This window comes from Mesoplodon bidens (genome assembly GCF_964165515.1).
Source record: "Mesoplodon bidens genome assembly, chromosome: 8".
NCBI lineage: Eukaryota > Metazoa > Chordata > Mammalia > Artiodactyla > Ziphiidae > Mesoplodon > Mesoplodon bidens.
In genome coordinates this window covers 74,500,143-74,519,483 of record NC_138165.1, presented here as the reverse complement: position 1 = coordinate 74,519,483, position 19,341 = coordinate 74,500,143, and the positions used below count along the sequence as shown (strand labels likewise).

The following is a 19,341-nucleotide window of genomic DNA, read 5'->3' as shown; positions in this document are numbered from 1 at the left end:
AAATAGATTCATCCTTTCTGACTTATTTTTTCTAATCTCCTAATGGTGACTGAGGGTGCTGTGGGCCCATTGGCCACCTATTAATTAGTGAGGACATGGCATTTTCACAGTGTTATTTGGGGGAGGCAGTGTATTATAACAGGGTTTGGGCTTGGGTGTATTCAGATCTGACTTTAATCCTGGTTGTTATCACTTTCTCTCTGTGAGTCTCAGTTTCCTCATCTGTAAAATGGACCTAATAACACTACTGACCTCAGTTTTAGAGCACGGTGGCATTCATTAGAGACTATTTCTAAAGCATTTACTATGTGTTCCTGGTACATAGTAGGCATTCCATACATGCTTGCTATTATTGTTGTTTGCTAGGACGTACCTAGAAATCCACAATGATTTGTCCTAAGACATGGCTGGGTTTGCATGTCCAGAAGAGGCCTGGATAGGGCGGGGGTGGTTCTGGAGTGACAAGCTTGCTGCGTTCACTCAGTCTATTCCAGAATCAGCCCAAAGTTCTGTGGACCTTTGAAGTTTCATGGCAAACTATGTCTGGGTTAAGGAAACAGTGGAGAGGAAATTGCAGCCACCAAATGTACCATGGAGCTTAAATCTAGTCTGCCCCACTTCACAGCAAAAGCATGTGACAACTGAGCGCATCTCATCTTGCTTTCCTGGAAGTTTTGCTGGAAAGAGATGGTCTTGTAGCCTTTGATTGTACTCATGCATTCAGCCAGCACTTAAAAATTGCAGTGATGGCACCGGGTGGGTGAACAGCTTTACAAGGCCCCTCTCCCCATTGAAGAACAACGCATCTGAACTGGAGATTCTCACACCACAACCGCTTCCTAAAACAAGACAGGAGTACCAGCTAAATCGGCGATTGTGTCTATTTTTGCATTAAAAGTAGGGTCTGAAAATAACTTCTGTACTGATAACCACATTTGGCGATTTTCATGAAAACTATATGATATATGAAAAAGTTTTAGTCCGTTTTTACAGTTTGAAACCACAAGTCCACAATCTCTATTCTGGATTGGCTAGGATACTATTTCAGTAACTTAAATTAAGGCTGTATCTGATTAATGGTAACAGCAAATTAGAGTTTCCCAGATAGTGGCCACTCTATTCTGAGTAAATCAAACAGAAAAACCCCCTCTCTGTGATAACAGTCAGCTTGTTGACATCAGCCCCCTGTGTGTGTGAGTGTGTGTGTGTACACACATAACTTTTTCTTTGGAATTCTCCCATGGAAAAGCAAAGGAAGGAAGCTGAGGGGAGGATGGGGCAATTGCATCCTGTGCTTTACAGGGGCGTGGCCACAACTGCCTCAGCTGCGGGGACACTGATACATGATTTTTTTTCACTTCGGATGCCTGAACAGTGATAAGTCTTGATGAAAGGCAGGGGTGGCTCTTAGTGTTGTTTATAGCTGGACAGGAGTGTCCTGGTAGCAGCCTGCTCGAGTCCCACTCAGTATTTCACTGCTAGAACTTTGGGGAAGAGGAAGAACAGCAGGAACATCGAAGTGGACCCGCAGAGCTCTCCCCGCCGCATTAGGATTTCAGACCCTCTTTGACTTCAGTTCGGGCCACGCTTATGAATGACATTGCCAAGTGGGTAGGCCAGGTACATGGTTTTAAGGAGAATGAAATGTCTCTTCATGCCGCTTCCTAAATCTGATTTGAAATGATGGATTCTGCCCTGGCAAAGGCAGAGAGGAACTCTTTGGGATTTTATGAGGTAAGATATTAGAAAGTTCTGTGAAATGAATTCCACTTTCATCTGATTTCCGTGTCCAACTGTTTGGGATTCACAGTTGTCTCTGCCTTTCTTTTTGAAAAATTCTTAATGCTGTTCCCTCCCAGCTTGGTTAGGGACAATTATTAACAAAGTCTGTAGTGCATTAATCACATTTAGTCATTTGACATCTCAACATAGGAGATCAGTGCTGGGATTAAAGCTTTTGTAAAACTTTTACAAATAAATATGCAGTCCCCTCACTGAATTTCTAGAGTCCCACTGGTTTTAGATGAATTATTTTACTGTGAAGTTAAGTACAGATTCTACCTACAAGAATGCTTTTGAAAATGGCATTAGACTGAGTCCAAAGAGATTTCATGACAGGTCATCTGCCTTTGAAATAATAATGTTTTTGATGGATTTAAAAACTCTTCTCTCAGGGAATGAGATGTTAAAACAGATTTATTTATAATGTAACATTTTTTGTAGACAAGTATTCATTCATAGGGATTCACATTCTAGAGACTAATGATTTAACAACAATCTTACAACAAAAGTTTAACTCAAGATTAAAACCATGTTTTTAAAAAATAGTTTCTTGTGGAAACTGTGGCAAACTGGCCCAGTCTTCTATAGACCTTATAAATCTGCTTCAATTAATTGTTTAAAAACTGGGATGAATGCAGGGCAAAATTTCAGTTCTATTTTAATTTTTTCAAATTAGTGTTTTTGAATGAAAAAAAAATTTGGGGGGGGGGCTATATGCCAAAAATGGTTCTCAAGGCGGGTGGGGATGTTATTTTTTATTGTCATAAAGCATATAATTGGCACTTAGTGCCTGGGAGCTGGGGATGCTTAACCATTCCTATAATGTACTGGACAGACTCTTACAAAGAATTATCTGCTAGAATGCCAGGAGCATCCTTATTGAGAAACATTGATACATGCTCAGTTTAATGAAAAGGAAGTTGATGACTTAGTAGAGATTCAGGTGAGCAGTCTAATCTCTGGGAAGGTTATCCATCTTCTGATCAAGACATTTTGGGGAAGGACCCAAGGGAGTAGCCACTCGGCAAAATTATTCTTTAGAATCAGTAGCAATAACTGTTCCAGAAAGATTGCTCCCACATATTTCTTATTAATATTTTCATAACTAGTTTGGATTAGCTCCAACAAGTATCTGGTTCATTTCAATAGGGAAACCTCCTTCTTTAAATAAAGTTATCTATTACAGTTTCCAGTCCTTATTATATTAGCTCATTAAGATCAAAGGAGTAATTTACCCTGAACCAAAGGATGATTTGTTACTAAACATTATATTTTATAATGGTACATTTCTCAGAATCTTCAGTTATCATGTGCAATGTAAAAGTAACATCCTGGAAGATCTAGAGGTTGCTTTTAAACTTCACTTAGTATTAGAAGGAATTACCTATGAATGAGAGCTTAGTGTATGCATGGTATTTAAAAAAATAGAGGAAAGAAAGGAGGATATATAGTCAAAACGTTATAATTCCTGATGACTTTTTATACAAAGTGCTGTGACAGAGATTCCCAAGTTGAAACTGTATTCAAAGTCTTGGATTTATTGTGGAGGGAGATGAGAGCATCTCTGCCTGACTCTTTATTAAGCCAGGCTTAAAGCTCCTTGACAGAACTTTCAGCTTTGAGTGACCCTCCATCCAAGAACTGGGCAGTATTCAGATACTCTGTGTGGGAGACTGTGCTACACGGCATAGTACATGGCATAATGTGCAATTTCTGTACATATGGCCTGCACTTTTGCTGCCTGGCCATTTGGCATCCATTGCTTAAGAAAGCAGAGTCTCCAAAAACATAAAAATAACTATGCTTTTGTTTTAATTTATTTTTGAAAAATCAGAATAAGACAATGTTTAAAGGAAATAAATTTTAAAAGTTAAAAGGAAAGACGTTGAGGAATTGTGCTTTTGAGTATTAAAAACATAGCACTCTTTAAAAAGGATGAAATAAACACCTACACATGTATAATAGCTCCTAATATGAACCAGGTTCACATCCTGTACACATGTCCTCCTCACAGCTTTCTGAGCTAGGAGTGCCATTATCATTTTATAGAATAGAGAAATGGAGTCTTTGCAGTTTTAAGACTTGCCCAAGGGCTTCCCTGGTGGCACAGTGGTTAAGAGTCTGCCTGCCGATGCAGGGGACACGGGTTTGTGCCCCGGTCTGGGAAGATCCCACAAGCCGCGGAGCGGCTGGGCCCGTGAGCCATGGCCGCTGGGCCTGCTCGTCCGGAGCCTGTGCTCCGCAACGGGAAAGGCCACAACAGCGAGAGGCCTGCGTACCACAAAAACAACAACAACAACAACAACAACAACAACAACAAAAAGACTTGCCCAAGGTCATAAATTCTGTAAATGGGAAAAATGGAATTTAAACTCAGGCCTGCTGTTTCTTGAAGTTCTGGGATCTTAGCATCACACAGCAGCCACAGCCTGGTAACAGCCTGGTAATAAATGATGTGTACCTAAAAACAAAAGCCATACTACACCATCTACAAGCTGGCCCTGCTTGTCTCTCTGATCTCATCTTCTCCCACTCTTGGCCTCATCCTTCACTCTGCATCACTTTGTTGTTCCTAGGAACACAGTGGGCTTGTCCTGTTTCAGGGTCCTTGCATTTTCGGTTGTTGCCTTTTCCCAAATCTCCCAGTGGAAAGCAGTCTCACTTCATTCAAAGCCCTGTTCAAATGTTTCCCTCATCAACCTACATAAAATAGTCCTCTCCCACCACTCTGTCTCCCGCTCCCGTTCCCTGGCTGTCTTTCTTCAACCCATGTCACCACCACCTGACATTACGTTGTCTCTACTACACTACCTGACATGTACATTATTTTGTGTCTGATTATTCATCGCTTTTCCCACTGGACCAAAATCTCCACAAGGAGAGGGACTTTCACTGGCAGAGAGGGGATGCTCAGTAAATATTTGTTGAATTAATTTTCAGTGATTTTCATTTCCATCATTACTTCTGTAATTGTTTTCTTTCTGTTTTTAGTCCTTAAAGTCTTCCTTCTAACTCTTGTTAGACTGTCATCACCTTGCCCCACATGATGGACCTTTAGAAAAAGATCATTTACCTACTCTTTTTCATGAAATTTCTTTAGCAGTATGAAGTCTTGTTCTAATCTGTCAGCTTTGGTACCAGGAAGGGGATTGAAGCATTTTAGTGTCATTGTTATAGAATATTCATATAGGGCCTAATAGAGAATCATGTGCCAAGGTGTTTACCAAGCTACCATGTGCTGACCATGCTTGACCCTTTGAAAGAGCTGAGACTTACATTCTCATTGTTAAAGTGTAATTGCTGGAGGAAATATAGCCATGCAAACTGTGATGGGGAAAATTATGTTCTGACAGCAATGTGTTTTTCATGAAGACATTGGAATTTTTTTTCTTTTTTTTTTGCGGTACGCGGGCCTCTCACTGTTGTGGCCTCTCCCGTTGCAGAGCACAGGCTCTGGACGTGCAGGCTCAGTGGCCATGGCTCACGGGCCCAGCTGCTCCGCGGCATGTGGGATCTTCCTGGACCGGGGCACGAACCCGTGTCCCCTGCATCAGCAGGCGGACTCTCAACCACTGCACCACCAGGGAAGCCCGACATTGGAAATTTTTAAGCCTCAAATTTTATAAAGATCACCGAATTCCTGCTGATATTTCTAACATGAAATTGGCTAAAACTATTACCAGTTGCATATTCTGTTTTCACAATGATATTTATTATAAATTTTTAGAGTAGCCAAATTAAATAGATTGTTTGATATAAGTAAACTTTTAATAATTTTTTCATTTGAGGTATTATCAAAGAATTTGAGTTTCCTATGTTCTATATAGGACAGTATTCAGTTGGAGGAAAAGTAAATGATAATTTAGAAATGCTCTGAAAGTCTTCATCAGGAAAAAACTTGTTTAAGATGTTTCAAAGGCCTTTACCAGAAACTGGTTATGCGATCTTAAGTAAGCTAGTTCATCTTATTGTGCATTGGTGTGATGGACTATAAGCTATAAACAAAGTTGAATGTCAACTCAGCATAGCAATGTGATTGAATTAATTAGAAATTCTTGTTATAAAGATTGAGAGTTTAAATAAATTGATCTTGTTAAGTTAGTCAGTAAAGCTTTGTGTGGAATTTGCAATATTGTCCTTGTTTTTCTCTATTTTGAACAGGACAGAGATCTCTTTAAAAAGGCTTTATGCATTCCTTGGTGAGAATTTTATTTTCCTCCTTTGTATATTTTAACAATATAATACGGGCATTCAGTTAATGCCATATCATCATAATTAAAAGAAGATATGACAACATCTTTTGTTCAACCAAATATGAGCACCTACTATGTGCCAGGTATTGTTCTAGTTACTTGAGATACATCAGTGAACAGAATAGACAAAAGTCCTTGACCTCTTGGAGTTTACATTCTAGAGAGAAAGACAATATACAAGAAGTATAAGTAGATTATATAGTATGTTACATGGTGTTAGGGTTATAGAAAAGAAATTGAGTGGAGTAAGATAGTCCAGGAATGCTGGAGACAGGGTAGTTTTAAACTGGGCAGTCAGGGTAGATTTCATTGAGGCAGTGATATGCAAGCAAAAAAGAAAAATAATTTAAGGAGAGGATTGATGCATAAGGATATATTGGGGGAAGATTCAGACAGATGGACCCTGAGGCAGAATCCTGACCAGAACTTTGAGGATATTGTAAAGGAGGAAAAAAAACTTTATTCAGTTAGGTTTGGCTACTGGCCCTGCAAATCAGACTGACAAAAGACAGATTAACAGGAAAAAGGGGATACAAATTTTAATAGGTGTTAAAAATTTTATTTCTACTTGCATGAAGCCTTCTTGTATATAAAATGAAGACCCAAAGAAGTGGTTAAACTCAGGGGCTTATATGCTACTTTACCAAAGGACAATAAATTGTGGAGAAGTAACTAGACAAAGGAAGGGGGGGTTGGCTTCTGTGGGTGGTAAATTGTGGGAAGGTAAATATATGGGGAAAACTAATGGAAGATAAGGGTTATTTAGGAAGGTTTGTTACGCAGAGTGAAGTTGGTTCCTTCTCCATTGATGAGTAGTGATTAAGAGTCATCTTACTCTTCCTGGTATGGGAGAGGGAGACACCTTTACAGGTGGAAATTTATGTCTTGCTTTTAGACATAAAGGGGGAGAGCAGAGGGCTGATTGCTTTCAGCTCAAAGTGGCATATTTTGGCCTGGCATACTCTTAACTCCCGTCATTACCGAGGAGTCCAGTGCAGCTGGAATGGAGCAAACGGGGAGGGGGAGAGGGCAGGGAAAGATGAGGTCAGAGCTCTGATTTTTTGGGGGGTGGGGAAGGGGGCTGCCAGATCCTGTAGGGCACTATTAACCTCCAAAAAGACTTTGAATTTTACTCTGAAAGAAACAGGGATCCAGTGAACAAGAGGTAAGACATTTTCAACATGTAAACATTACCTATGTTTAAAGTGAATTCTTCTGTAAACCCTCTCTGACTGAAACTCTTGAGAGGTATTTGCTAAAATGAAGCCAAGTGTTTCTTCTCACTGGTCTGTTGGTGGTTCCCCCCTTGTCAACTAAGTGTTTAATTGACTAGTTTGGGATCAGGTATTTTATACAGGAAGTTGCTTAGCAGGGCCTCCTGCCTCTGCCTAGCATGTCTGGAGGTCTGAATGTTGAGGAGACCCCTCAGGGGTGTGGTTAGGACTTGGCTCTAAGTTATGTCACCCAGCCTGGATCTACTGAAACATATACCATTCTTCAGATTGGGCTGCACCACCCCTGGTGAGGCCTCCTGTAGAGGAGACAACAGTAGCACACCTCGCTCATACAGCCGTGTGAGTGACACTGAATCAGTGTATGAGCCTCACTCCCCCACCCCCCGCCAGTGCTCCCTTCTTAGCGGGGCACACGCCCTTCAGTGCAAACATCCCCAAGGCCAGAGCTTACCGCCTTGCCAGAGGGTCTTCTCAGCCTCTGTTGCTTTTTCTGTCCTGTAATGTGCCAGTGTCTTTTTCTCTCATCTCTGGCACATTATAATCAGCAAAACTTTCTGGTATCTATCAATATAAGAAAATATTCAAGTGGCAGTGGGTGCATTCTCATTTGATAGCATGGTGTCATCATTGCAATCCCTAAACATATCCGATACTCACACTCTGTTTTTTTTCATCCAGGGAGGGTGTCAGTGTACAGAATTGGGCATCTAGGGACATTGGGTTAAAAACAAATGCCGAGTGTGCCAATTCGTGAAGTTTGTGAGTGAATTCTCATAGCACTTAATAAGATTGGTGCTCTATTTGGTACTATCAGTGGTAAGGGGTCACCCCCTCACCCGCCTGCAATGTAGTTCAGATCTCAGCCATTGTCAGAGTCTTGGTCTCGCATAACTTGCCTAGTGGGATTCCGTAACTTGCCTAGTACATGCAGGTAAATTTGCAAAGTTTTAACAGTCAGGCAGCCCCTGTGAAGATGGTGTTTTTGCCCAGGTCTAGAATGATCATTTTGATTCAAATTGTAACTTAGGATTGCTCTAAATCTCAAATCCTAGACAAGGCATCTAATTTCTGAGTGTAGCTGGAAGAAAGCCAGGCCTCTTTATGATCCAATCTCAGGACATAGGTATATTCAATTTTTATCCAAAAAGTAATTTAAAATCAAGTTAGATGTTTATGCCATTTTTCAAGGAAATGTAGGGAGGAATTACTTTAAAGCAAAAGAGCATTTGTAAACATCATTTTTCATCTGTCACAGTCTGTCACGTGGCATCTTTCTTACAAAATTTCTTATCTTTTTTCAACTCCCCTAGGTTGACTGATAGAATAGTGAGGACTTTGAATACTTTTTTTGTTTCTGTTTTATCTTCAGTACTGTATGGAGGTTTTGGAAATATTAATATAGACATAGAAACATTTCCAAATCCCAATTATTTTGGATATGTTTAATATGTCTGGCCATGTCTCCTGTATATGCCTATTCACAGGACATTTCTGCAATCCAAAAGTCATGTACAGAAAAAAAATTAATCTTTAAAAGATTATTTTCACACTGATCTCTGTGTGTGAAATATTACGGGGAAGGAAGAGTTTGAAGCATAAAAGACTTTATGCTTCCGTTATTTTAGGTTTCTGTGGCATTTTAAAAAGAATTTATTTATTTATTTATTTATTTATTTATTTATTTATTTATTTATTTTGCAGTACGCGGGCCTCTCACTGTTGTGGCCTCTCCCGTTGCGGAGCATAGGCCCCGGACACGCAGGCTCAGCGGCCATGGCTCACAGGCCTAGCCGCTCCGTGGCATGTGGTATCTTCCCGGACCGGGGCATGAACCCATGTCCCCTGCATTGGCAGGCGGACTCTCAACCACCGCGCCACCAGGGAAGCCCCATTTATTTTTTAAAATTACTCTTTACAATCATATTTTAAGTTAATATAATTAATCCTACTTTTCCAAGTAAGAAAATGATAATGTCATGGGACCTAGGGAACAACAGTAACTTTTACCACTGAATTCAGCTCTAAATATGCCACTTGTTTGTTGCTTCTGATGACCATTTATGGAACCAAAAAATGAACCTTGGGAGACAAAACAATGTGTCTAGAGAATAGCGAAGCAAAGGAATGGATGGGATACCTTAATGACTGGCTTAAATGTGTAGACCTCTGAAAGGATATCTCCATATGCATCTCCCAAAGACACTTCAAACTTGATAGATCCAGAGCCATAGTCATTATACACAGTCACAGGGAATGCTAATCATTCCCCCTCGGTTCTCCTTTAGCACTTCATAAAGTATGCACACCTCTATCGTAGCACTTTTAACATTGCATTGTACCTTATATGCCAGTCTTCTCCTACTGTACTGCCAACTCCTTATGGCAGGAAATGGATGTTCCTGACCTTCATAAGACAGTCAATAAATGCCATTCACATGAAAGAAGGAAGGGAGGGAAAGAGGGAGGAAGGGAGGGAAGGAGGGAGGAAGGAAGGAAAGGAACAAGCTAGCAAATGAGAGGGACAGTGGTCAATGAGATGTGCATGGTCCACAGCATTGCTATGATTGCTCAGTTTCCCTGGAAATTACCATGGAACAGATTTTTTCCATGTGAGGTGTTTGTAGTACCTGTAGCAGAATCACCTGGTTGGGGTGCTTCCTAAAACTTAAATTTCTGCATCCCGACTCAGACCTACTGAATCAAAATCAGCATTTTTGAAGGAGCCCCCAGGATATTCATTGTGAGCAATGGAGTTGGGCAATCATTGCCCCAGAGGATCAGTTAGCTAAAGGGGAAGGTAGCCAATAATGATTTGTGACCTACTGAATGTGCAGGAGATGTTGGTAAATATGCTTATATAGAGGTTTTGTTTAAGACCGCAAGGTAAAATCATGTGGTTCTCATTAAGGGAAGGGGACTATTTCTCACCTAATTAACCAAATTTCTGAGAAAATTCTCTGAGCTACTGTACTCTACAGTTAATAGAAGAGAGTTAGTTCTGTGTGGTGTAATCTTATATCCCTACTCCTTTACTTCTGGGTCCAAACACTTTGTTTCTCCCTTGGAGAAGCAGACTTAACAGAAGTAATTCCAGTATTAAAAAAAAAATTAATTGGAATAGCCCTAGAAGAGTACAGTTGATGCTTGAAGAACATGGGTTTGAACTGCTCAGGTCCACTTATACACGGATTTTTTTCAATAGTAAATACTGCAGTGCTCTGTGATCCACGGTTGGTTGAATCGCAGATATGAAAACTGCCTGCGGGTAAGGAGGAACCCCATCCGTATGCAGAGGGCCGACTGTAAGTTGTATGTCGATTTTTGACTTCAGAGAGGGGCGGTGTGCCTAACCGCTGCCTTTGTTCAGGGGTCAACTGTTATTTTAAAAAACACTAAATGAAATCATTTTCGGAAAGTATCATGGATTGCTAAAATAAGGCAAGAGTAAAGATTTTCAAAAGTTTTCTTGATCGTGTTCCCACAATATTCACAAACAGGAAAGAAAATTATATTAGAAGGATTTTAGGGCTTTTTGGGTGTGTGCTTTGCCTTTTTATTTACAGAACATGTACTGCCAACTAGATTTATAAGAGAACAAGGAATATGTAAGAGACATGAGTGGACAAGCTTCATATAAACCCTGCCAAACAAAATTAGATTTAGAAAAGCTATTTAGGTACATGAATTAAACATCTCCAATGTTTCTTTTTGTAATTATATTCCAGCTAGAAAGTTACCTAAGTATCTAGAACATACACTCCTAGAATACAGACTCCATTGTAACTATAACATATTTTAATGTTAGTAAGAAGGGAAATAAAAATGTGGATGGGAAAGGGGGCAAGGAAGGCAATGGTCAAAGAGCAAAAGCAGACAAATATGCCTCATGGAAGCTGATGTGTTTCTCGGTTGAGAGGAAGAAGCTAAAGGTCAAGGTGAGAGAAGGTGGCTGAGGGAAGGGTTTGAGTCAAGGGCACCACCATAATGGGGGGTAAAACCCTGGGCAAGAAAGCAAGAAATACATATGGGTTCAGAAAAGATGGCAGTAGGGAGAGGGAGAAACCAGGGAAATGGGGCTTGATGTCCTCCATGTTCTAGATGCCATAGGGTGCATGTTACCCTGCTGTAAGTCAGAGGGTGGAAATTAGAGGATGTGAGGACAGTGAGACAGATTTGAATAGCTCTTAAGAGAAATGGGGAAGGGAAGTGGCCAAGTATAAATGGAAAAATTGATAATTGGCTTTAAAGACCAATGACATTTCTTTGATCTGTCAGAACCTTTATTCAATTAAAGGAAGAAATAGATGTATAATTATGTCTGTACGATACATGTAGGGAACTTAGAAGCCTTTCTTTGGTGTACTGTTTTTATACTCAGTTATTTTTCTTATTTGGAGTGAGGGCATTTTAAAAAGAGTGAGTCATCTAATACAGATGTTAAATAAGGGTGAAGAAAAACAACTTACACCATCTGGGAAAAACTATTCTGTCCTCAAATATCCATAAAAAATAGACCTGAGCAGAAAAATGCTGTCACTGAAAAGATGTTCTTGGGCTAGCCTAGAACGGACTGCAACCTAAATGAAGGTGTTAACCTACTTAAGGAAAAAAGGTTTAGTCTGAAGGACAAGTTAAAATTGGTCTTCTTGAAACAAAGACAAGGGATGAGTCATTCTAGGTATTCTTTAGAATGGTGCCACCAAGGCTGGTCAGAGCTCTGCTGGCCGGCGTCAGTAGGAGGTGGAGCTGTGGTGGAGACTGTGAGAGGCGTCACAAAATAATTTGAACTCTGTGCCACGACACAAAGATTTCCATCTAGAATAACCAGAATATTAATCAACTTGGGTAACTTCTAAATGGCAGACACTATGCTTGGTGGGGAATAAGACCCTCCCCATGAAGGTTTACAGATTTGTTTCTTGCTATGGCATTTGGGCTTAAAAATAAAAAAATCAGAACATCCCCATCAAGCTTCTGCTCTGGGCCTGTTCATCCTAATTCTGACCCATTTCTCAACATATATGGGACATTTGAGTTCCCTGTGGGCCTGAATACTCATGGTACATTTTTGACATTTTGCTTCAAGGGGCTAGCCTTTATTTCTTTAAATATCATATATTTAACCAAATGGAGTTGTCCACATAGCCTATGAACCAAAGATAGGAGTAAAAGTGAGAGATACATGTTTTATCCCAACCCACACAAGCTGGTGGGTGAACCGAACCCGTAACTCTAGGTCTCTTTCTTGGTGAGGTGTCTGGGGAGGAAGCACCCATAACTCACCCTCCCTTATTTCCAACTTCTGAGACCAAGGATGGATATTCGTGCAATGCAGTATTTCTACCTTGAAATGAATATAACTGGCAAAGAAAAAGTTATTAGTGGCCCTTCTTGGAACAGGAGATGCTGGCATTAGTTCTCTGTCAAAATTTTCCTCCAGGGAACATGTAAGGGGTTGTGTCAAGCCTCAGGCATCACTTCTGCGTGGAGCTCAGTCCTCTCACGATATCTCCTCATCCCATTACCCCCACCCCCTCCTATTTCTGCTCCTTAGTGCCCCATCTTCCCAGGGTCATAATGTCAGAAGTGTGTACTTAGTTTGACTTAACTGATGACTTGGGGAGAAAAAGTTTAATAATAGCAGAAGTGCAAACCCTCTAACAGGTCACACTTTAACAAGTACAAATGTATTAATGTTGCTTTTTATCATTGTGATCCTAATGCATGCTCCTTACAATGAGATTTGATGTTGCCTCATCTTTCCTGAGGCCTCAAGAGGAAACTGACACAACAGTATTTTCAGAAAATTTCCCATGTGCATAGCCGTGTCTTTTAAAAAAAAGCATTTTGAACAGCTGGACACCTTCTACTCCCTGCACCTGTGTTCTCTTCCCTTCGGGGTCCAGCGCCTTGCATGTGACCAACAGCTAATACAATACATTTGTTTGTGAAAACATGAGAGTCCCTGTCCCTATGCCAGCAGCTCTGCCCAGTATGTTTTAGAAAGGAAGAAACTACCTTCGTTGTCTAACCTGGAGAAGTGATGCAATCTCAGCAATTCTGGGTCAAGTCAGGCATGATGCCTCTAAGTCACTGAGTGATTTTTAGGATGGTAGTTGTGTCTATTAGGAATTGTGTTCAGCTGCAAGTAACAGAAACCCAACCACAGGAGCTTAAGTAAATAGGAATTTATTTTTGCCTCGGTAGCGAAAAGCCTGAAGGCCATTCAGGGCTCAAAGGATCATCATGGATGCTTCCAGCTTCTTTCTCTGCCATTCTTAGTATGTGGCTGTCATCGAAGGAGAGGGGAGTGGGGAGAACACAAAGATTATTGAGTCTGTCCTTTTATCAATCAGAAAAATAACAGCTTTCCCAGAAGTCCCACCCAGTAGAATTCTACCTACGTCTCACTGGCCACATGCCACGCTTAGCTGCAAGGGGTTCTGGAGAGGCAACTATTTTTAACTGGGCACATTGTTACCTCAGTTGGAATTGGGGTTCAGTTGACAAGTAAGAGGCTCAAGGGATAGGCAGTGAGCAGGGTCTGCCCTGCAGAGCCACATGACATCTTTCAAATCCAGTTTTAGGTGATTGAGTGCCTTCTAAATATCAGTGTTGTGGTTCTATTTTTGTGATGGAATGGAGTGGATCGCCTTGCGTTGTTTATCTATGAGGGGAGGTGATGCCCTGAGTCAGTTATGCCTTTCCATTCTTACAAGAGCAGTGGCTGCTTCTTGGCCTTTTCACGATAAAGAATCTTTGACTTATACTGTGCTGATTACAGATAGCAGGAAAGGACCATTCCTCCCAAACTTCTTTGACTTCTCAATGTGATGACACCGGTGGGCCCCAAGGACAACCACTGGATTGAAATCCAGTGGAGCTGGATACTCCAACCCCTCACCTGGCCCACTTTCTGTTCCTTTTATGCTCATAAGAAGTGAGGTTTTTCTTCTCAGGACTATTTCCTTGGGCTTGGGACCTTCTCTCTCCTCTCTTATTTTAGTGGATCTCTTACTTCACCCTCTTGGCTTAATTCCAGTTCTCAGTTAAAGTGTATCCCTAATCTTCCCTCCTGGGGAAGGGATTTGGGGAAGCAAAGGAGGTACATCTGATTTTAAGAGCCAGTATCTCTGCACACATTTTTGTGTACCTATAGAACTCTGCATGGTCTCTTTTTCATGTTTTTAGTTTCATTTCCTATTCCAGGGCCCTAGGACAGAACTTCAAACTAGTGTGATGTGAGCAAGTTAAAGAATATGAATCCCTTGGGCTTCCCTGGTGGCACAGTGGTTGAGAGTCCGCCTGCCGATGCCAGGGACACGGGTTCGTGCCCCGGTCCGGGAAGATCCCACATGCCGCGGAGCGGCTGGGCCCGTGAGCCATGGCCGCTGAGCCTGCACATCCAGAACCTGTGCTCCGCAACAGGAGAGGCCACAGCGGTGAGAGGCCCGTGTACCGCAAAAAAAAAAAAAAAAAAAAAAGAATCCCTTCCACCTTCAGGGTGGGCAGAGCCTGAGGCAGCCAGAGCACCCCTACTATAATCTTAAGTTATAAGTGTCTCTTTCATGTACTCCAGTGTGTCCTACAAATATTACCATTTTCTTAGTGCCATGAGGTCAGAGAGCTTGGAGAATGCTACTTTCAGGCTGTTCTTTGGATCTGTTCTTTCTATCCTTCTTCCTCTTTCCTTTTCTTGTATTGACTCAAGGTCTACTGCTACCGACCTTTTGTAAACGATTGTCCTAGCCAACCTGATAACTTAGTTGGTGTCTCCTGAGCACTGTCCATGGCCAGCCTGTGCTGTGTCTTGACTCAGTTTCATAGCTCAGTGGCCCTTTGTTTCATCCATCTTAATTCTGTTACATTCTACCAGCTTTGCTCTTCCTTTTCTTTCTTTTTTTTTTAAATTTAACATCTTTATTGGAGTATAATTGTTCTACAATGGTGTGTTAGTTTCTGCTTTATAACAAAGCGAATCAGCCATACATATACATATATCCCCATATCTCCTCCCTCTTGCGTCTCTCTCCCACCCTCCCTATCCAACCCCGCTAGGTGGTCACAAAGCACCGAGCTGATCCCCCTGTGCTATGTGGCTGCTTCCCACTAGCTATCGATCTTACATGTGGTAGTGTATATATGTCCATACCACTCTCTCACTTTGTCCCAGCTTACCCTTCCCCCTCCCCGTGTCCTCAAGTCCCTTCTCTACATCTGCATCTTTATTTCTTTCCTGCCCCTAGGTTCTTCAGAACCTTTTTTTTTTTTTAGATTCTATATGTGTTAGCATATGGTATTTGTTTTTCTCTTTCTGACTTACTTCACTCTGTATGACAGACTCTAGATCCATCTACCTCATTACAAATAACTCAGTTTTGTTTCTTTTTATGGCTGAGTAATATTCCATTGTATGTATGTGCCACATCTTTTTATCCATTCATCTGTCGATGGACACTTAGGTTGCTCCCATGTCCTGGCTATTGTAAATAGACCTGCAATGAACATTGTGGTACATGACTCTTTTTGAATTATGGTTTTCTTAGGGTATATGCCCAGTAGTGGGATTGCTGGGTCGTATGGTAATTCTATTTTTAGTTTTTTAAGGAACCTCCATACTGTTCTCCATAGTGGCTGTATCAATTTACATTCCACCAACAGCGCAAGAGGGTTTCCTTTTCTCCACACCCTCTCCAGGATTTATTGTTTCTAGATTTTTTGATGATGGTCATTCTGACCCGTGTGAGGTGATACCTCATTGTAGTTTTGATTTGCATCTCTCTAATGATTAATGATGTTGAGCATTCTTTCATGTGTTTGTTGGCAATCTGTATATCTTCTTTGGAGAAATGTCTGTTTAGGTCTTCTGCCCATTTTTGGATTGGGTTGTTTGTTTTTTTGATATTGAGCCGCGTGAGCTGCTTGTAAATTTTGGAGATTAATCCTTTGTCAGTTGCTTTGTTTGAAAATATTTTCTCCCATTCTGAGGGTTGTCTTTTGGTCTTGTTTATGGTTTCCTTTACTGTGCAAAAGCTTTGAAGTTTCATTAGGTCCCATTTGTTTATTTTTGTTTTTATTTGCATTTCTCTAGGAGGTGGGTCAAAAAGGATCTTGCTGTGATTTATGTCATAGAGTGTTCTGCCTATGTTTTCCTCTAAGAGTTTTATAGTGTCTGGCCTTACTCTTCCTTTTCTTTTGATAAAGGATTTTATAGATGGGAGCTCACCCAACCCTTTTCTTATATATCATCTCATTGCTGGTTGACGAGCAATCGTACCCTTTGTTCTTTGCGGTTTTGTCTTTTGGCAACAGTGAACAACCTGGCCAAGCCTGGACATGCCATCTCCTTTCCACCTTCCCACCCTCCTCCCCAATTCTCCTGTATAAATGCAAGTGTAGAAACTCAGGGTAATCTGCTGGGAGGAAGTAAGTCATTAACAATAGTGTTCATTAATATTTCCCCTTTATTTTTTTTCCATTTATTTTAGAACTTGTATTAGTCTTTCAGCTAAGGAAAGACAAAGAGGTTATAATTAAGATTAAAAAGTGCTTCTTTGGTTTTTTCAGATGAGAATTCTCCAGCCAACTTCTGGGATTCTAAAAACAGGGGTGTAACCGGAACACAAAAAGGACAAATTGTATGGAGAATTGAGCCTGGGCCCTATTTCATGGAGCGTAAGTAATTAAGTGTGAAATATAAGTTTATGATTGAACATTGCAGAAATATGCAGAAATCTATGGAGTCTTTCCTGAATTTTATTGTAAAAGTTTTGGGCTCTGGTTTATACATGTATGCCATGTTACCCCAAACTGGAAAATATATTGTTTTGGAAAATACTCATTAGAGAATGTTCATATAATTTGAAAAACTTGTGTGTGTAAAATGTACCTGATGAATGTATGGTATATAAATTATGTATGGTTATTTTAATACTTTACACATTTTTATATACCCTTATATCTCATTTATAATTAATATTATATTAATTACAAGGAGCAGAAAGAATAATTCAAGATTTCAGTTAATCTAAGAATTTTATTTGCCTGTAGAATACTTCACTATTATTTTTCCCAGCGGCAGAATAAGTTTTGCATTTGGATCTTGGTCTTTCCAAGTGTAGATGAGATAGTGTGGGGCACACTGCCATAGAGGTCATTTACTAGGAATCAGAAATTGACTGCAGATAACCATTTCCCAGTTGATCTGATTTATATTGATACTTACTTATAAATACAAATGCTTATATATAGTACTTATATATAGTATTATATATATAAATGATTTACTAGTTGGTACAGGTTAACTTCTACATTTACAGAATTTATTTTTCTTTAATGTAGAAAAAAATGAGCTCTTTAAATTTTTTCTGAGCTGTTTAGCTTTGTGTAAGCATTTAATTTTCTATATGCAAGGGATTTAATATAAGAAAGAGAGAGTGTGGATACTGGTACTTAAGAATGGTAGTTATTAAACCGTGAACTATAAAGTAAGTTTGATTAAATGGAAATCTGATGTAAGCATGTCTTTCATGAAGCATGTAAAACTTCTGTAATATAAAAAGTCATTTTAAAAGATTAACATCTATTATTTTGAATTGCCATTAAAGACACCAGATAACTTCTTTGACCATCCTTACTGGTAGGTCAGCATTTCATAGTTTTCTCGAATCCCACTTCTGTCCTCTAAGGACTGTCTTTTTTTTCATAGTTCAATTTCTGGCTAGATTTTCTCCTTACATGGAATGTAGTTTTTAAGGGAAAATGCTCATGATATAACAATAAGCGGGAAGCAGATACATACAGCATAATCCCAGCTAATACAGCATGTAGGAAAAAGTCTGGAAGGAGATTTGCCAAAATGTGAACAAGGGTTGTATCTGGGAGGTGAGATTATGGGTGATTTGTTTTTATTGCCTATTTCTACTTCTCTTTACTTTCCAACATTGGTCCAGCTACCATTACTAAGTAATGAGAAAAATAAGTGATAAAAGAATCTGGTGAAAATGGAATGGGAAGTAGCTGGGTTTACTTTCAGTGTAATTCCTCCTTTGAAAAGATCCCAGGGCTTAAGAGGATGGTCTAGCTGAGAAGTACTGCCAACTGAACTTCAGGGAAAAAGGCAAAACAACCTTCCTGTTTGCTTTAAAATGCTGAAGACAGCTAGGAATGGTTGCCTGTTGATGGAGTGCGCAGATTCACATTATGGGGCTCATGTGAACACCTGGGAAGAAGTCAGTACCACACACTGCTATAATTTGTAACATTATGTATAAAAAACCCATTTACAGAGTATCCCACTTGCCATGGTTGATTTTCTTTCTCCATGAAGTATGAATTAGAGATTCATAATGTCCTGGCTGATAAGGGGATAGTAAACATCTCTGGCATGGCAAAATTTTTTCTTTACATCTCAGTCTTAGTATTTAACAGAAATGGGCTTGATATTGAAGCTAGGAATGGGGAATGCTTTTGCTTTTCTCCTCTGATTTAGCATTTCCACCTTAATTCTTCACACACAAAATTGGGGGTATTGTGTAGTATGGTTGTCAAACTGGAAATATTTAGTAATGCATTTTTAAGGACTGAGAAAAGTTGTGTAAGTTAAAGTGCAAGACAGTGAATAGGAATTACAGAAAGATTTGGCTTTAGAATAAGTTTATCTTCATTCATCAGCATGGGATCTCCCCCAACACACATCCCTATCCTTTCAAAATCCATTCAGTGTAAAAACCTCAGGCGGTGTTTATATCAGTGCTTAGAAGTGTAGTCTGTGTCTCTTAGATCTCATAGACATCCATTTCTTTACCCCATGTCTGGCTACAGCAGAACTAAGGGGACTTCCCAGCATAATGAAGTTTTGCTTGAATCTCTGGAGATGATGGTATGAAACAAAAAAATCGGGATTGGGGGCATGGGTTAAAAACTTCTATGTTTTCAGCCTCTGATCTTGAAAACTTATGACATTAAAAAATTTTTGCTTTCATCTTCAGAGAGAAAATTTATCTTTAGCTAATCAGAAGTCCAAGCAAAGTAAATTCTCTGAAAATTGACCTGAGTTCATGGGCAAACCT

The 19,341-nt window shown here is 40.1% G+C and overlaps 1 protein-coding gene across 9 annotated transcripts in view; it reads left to right on the top strand.

Moving 5' to 3' along the window:
- Positions 1-19,341, top strand: part of HECW2 (HECT, C2 and WW domain containing E3 ubiquitin protein ligase 2) — a 412,125-nt gene that overhangs the window by 232,523 nt on the left and 160,261 nt on the right. For 8 of the 9 annotated variants that reach the window (XM_081242425.1, XM_081242421.1, XM_081242422.1 and 5 more), the window contains exon 3: positions 16,838-16,945. In XM_081242425.1, coding sequence (XP_081098551.1) covers positions 16,838-16,945 — 108 coding nt within the window. Of the gene's footprint in view, positions 1-1,435; positions 1,735-16,837; positions 16,946-19,341 lie in introns of those variants that run through there. The other variant, XM_081242426.1, reaches the window with a different exon arrangement.